We start from the raw sequence: 3517 nt of genomic DNA, 5'->3' as shown, positions 1-3517 counted from the left end.
GAAATGTGAAGAAAATTTTTTTTGATGTGCAGGGTGAAAATCGATGCGCGCGCTGACCAGAGACTGGAAATATATATAATTATTGTTTGGCCTTATCACTGGTGTTAGTCTTCTGACATCTTGGCGTATTGATTTTATTATCAAAAAAGCTTCACGTCCGGTCGGCTTCAAGATGTCGGCCTCAAAGAAAATGTGTCGTCAGTATTCCGTTGAATACATCAAGTATGGATTCATTCCAACCCTGACGAACACGCAGTCACCGATGTGTTTGTTGTGTGGTATCACGCCGTCCAATGAAGCAATGAAACCATCTCGACTGAGCGAGCACCTGAGTAAAAAGCACAGTGATAAGACTCGCACAGAGGTCAGCTATTTCCAATCGCTGAAAGAGAAATTTGAGAAGCGATCCACGTAACGACAATGTTCAAAGCCAGCCAAAAGCTCGTGGATAAAGGACTGGAAGCGTCGTATAAGCTACCATTGCTCATTGCCAGATCTGGAAAACCGTATACAATCGGCGAACAGTTGATCAAACCGGCTGTTGGGGAAGTGATAAAAACTGTTATGGGCCAGGATCCGTATCCAGTTCTCTCGTCGATTGCGCTCAGCAATGATTCCGTGGCCAGGCGGATTGATGAAATGTCATCAGAAGATAAGCTGTGTTGTGAGCTGAGAAGCACGCATTTCGACATCCAGCTGGATGAGTCCACTTTGCATGACAGTGAAGCTCTGTTACTCTGCTACATTTGCTTCATCCGTGATCAGGAAATGGTGGAAGAATTGTTGTTTGCACGCTCTCTCCAGACCGATACGAAGGGTTCTTCCATCTTCCAAACGTTGGAGAAGTTCTTTACTGATAAGAACATACCGATGGAGAACATTCTCGCTTGCACGACGGATGGGGCACCAGCGATGGTTGGCCGCCAGCATGGTTTTATTGCGCTTCTGAAGAACCAGGTACCGTCCATGTTCGCCATTCACTGTGTCGTGCACCGCCAGCATCTTGTAGCAAAAGCTCTCAGCACCAGACTTCATACATCACTCCAAATAGTAATCAAAGCAGTGAATAAAATCAAGGTGTCGTTTCTGCATGATCGGCTGTTTCCTCAGCTTTGCCAGGAGAATGATGAACCATTCGAGAGGCTCTTGTTCCATCCCGAAGTTCGATGGTTGTCCAAAGGCAATTGTTTGACCAGTTTCCATGCCCTCTTCTCGACAGTGGTCGAGTTTCTGTCGGAAATTGATACAGTTATCGGAGAAAGTGAATGTGATTGAGCATGATGTGGCTTAACTCGCAGACATATTCAGTACACTGAATGATGTCAACAAACAACTCCAGGGTGACCATATGACGCTGATTAAAGGAAAGAAAGTGATCGGCGCGTTCGTAACCAAGGTGACTCTGCACAGGGAAACCATCGGCCGCAGAGATATGTACCACTTTCCCCGGTTGGCAAAGGAAACTGCTGTTTCTGATGACGAGCTGCTCGTTTATTGCAATCACCTTGAGAAGATTTGTGGAGATATGGAGCAGCGTTTCAGAGACATGCTGGAACTGTCGGTGCCAGCATGGGTGATCAACCCATTCAAATGTGACATTCGAGATGTGAAGCGCGAATTACAGGACGAAATTATCAACTTGTGGAATGATGATGAGGTGAAGGCAAGATTCTCGCAGCATGAATACGGCAAATTCTGGATTCTGGAGCGGGGCGAATACCCCGCAATGTGGACAGAGGCAGAACTGCTGCTGATGGCGTTCCCCACATCATACCTCGTTGAAAGAGGGTTCAGCGCTGTGATGGTGCTGCTGACCAAGTATCGAAACCGCCTTGACATTACCAAGAGGGGCGATCTGCGTCTCTACCTCACTGAGATGGAGCCAGACATTCGTAATCTCGCAGCGAGTCACCAGGCCCACCCTTCACACTAATGGTATTTGGGCCTGTGATAACAGATTCCCAGTTTGCCTCACCTGGACTTGTTCTGCTGAAACATTGTAGGTAGTACAAAATAAAATAGAAAAGGAAAAGTAAAGTAAAATAAAGTAAAATATTATTCAGAAATTATTTGGCTTGTTATTTTTACTTCCGATCTACATAAATTCGGACTATCCTATTGCCCACTGGGTATCCGACCACGAACGATAGGACAAGGGGGCATTGGGCCGGTCCAAGAGGGCAGAAGGGGGCGGTAGTCAAAAAAAGTTTTAGAACCACTGCTTTCAACCTTTTTTAAAACTTTTATTAAGATTTAATTATATACTTCAACATTGAAGAACACAAATCACCTTCATAATACTTCCAATAACCTCCAGTTTTGCAGTACTTGGACAAGTTCTATAGGCTATGAATAATGACAACAATGTAAAGCTTCAGTGCAATTGTTCTTGGGTATTCCACGTATGGCAAAACTTGAAGACTGTGCTGGTGTTTGTCTGATATGGTATGGCTACCTGAAATTAACTGTCACATCATGAAGGTGTGATGTGACGAAACAATCGTGTATATATGTATATGTATATATATATATATATATATATATATATATATATATATATATATATATATATATATATATATATATATATATATATATATATATTATAATCCCAAGCTTGCACACTAAAAACTCGGCTCGCCATCACACGATCCCTGTGAAATTTATGTGGCACTTAGCGGACATGCCGACAATGTTTGGGAAGTCTTGGCGTTCCATAGTACCACTTGCATTTTGCACAATGTGTATTTTTGTCATTCCCCGTGTACGGTCTGTCGTCTGCTACCAGCTATGTTGTACTGCTATCCTGTGCATGTGCACGGGTATCGCTAGTGTATATATATATATATATATATATATATATATATATATATATATATATATATATATATATATATATATATATATATATATATATATATATATATATATATATATATATATATATATATATACACACACACAAGCCAGTAGGCGACATGGGTGGTCGCTACAAAATTGCATACGAGTCATACAGTTTTTGATGGATCGGGCTGAAATTTTTTGACAAAGAGGTTGATTATACTGCGCATAAAAGCGCGGAAGCCGATTTTTTTTTATTTTCGAAAAAAAAAATATATAAATATTTTTCAGCTTTTTTCAAAAATTTCAAAGTCCCGTTGCTAGGCAACGGTGGTGTCCATAGCAACAGTGCTCAAAAGCATACAACTGGATCCTGGTATGAACCTACCAGTAAAGTTTTATCAAAATCGGTTGACTCCTCTGGCCTCCAGAGCTGTCCATTACATCCATACAGACAGAGGGGAAACCTGAGAATAACGGTAGTCTAGCAACCACCCAATATATGTGTATACATGTATAGGTGTACATATATATATATATATATATATATATATATATATATATATGTATATATAAATGTGGGTGTGGATATATATATATATATATATGTGTGTATGTATGTGTGTGTGTATATATATATATATATATATATATATATATATATATATATATATAT

General features: G+C 40.4%; 2 protein-coding genes across 2 annotated transcripts; both read left to right on the top strand.

The window, feature by feature from the left end:
* Positions 1-420: 420 nt before the first annotated feature.
* Positions 421-1316, top strand: LOC147035198 (protein FAM200C-like). The gene is made up of 2 exons (XM_085864227.1): positions 421-1161; positions 1299-1316. The coding sequence occupies exons 1-2, from the start codon at positions 421-423 to the stop codon at positions 1314-1316; spliced, it is 759 nt and encodes a 252-aa protein (XP_085720353.1).
* Positions 1317-1348: 32 nt separating this feature from the next.
* On the top strand, positions 1349-2014 carry LOC147035197 (zinc finger BED domain-containing protein 5-like). The gene has a single exon (XM_085894443.1). It carries the CDS (start codon positions 1349-1351, stop codon positions 1931-1933), a length of 585 nt encoding a protein of 194 aa, XP_085750569.1. The 3' UTR covers positions 1934-2014.
* The last annotated feature ends 1503 nt before the right edge of the window (positions 2015-3517 follow it).

The sequence above is a fragment of the Eptatretus burgeri genome, chromosome 1 (assembly GCF_056783735.1).
Source record: "Eptatretus burgeri isolate ZD-2024b chromosome 1, Ebu_testis_v1, whole genome shotgun sequence".
Classification (NCBI taxonomy): domain Eukaryota; kingdom Metazoa; phylum Chordata; class Myxini; order Myxiniformes; family Myxinidae; genus Eptatretus; species Eptatretus burgeri.
This window is presented reverse-complemented; position numbering and strand designations above follow the sequence as displayed.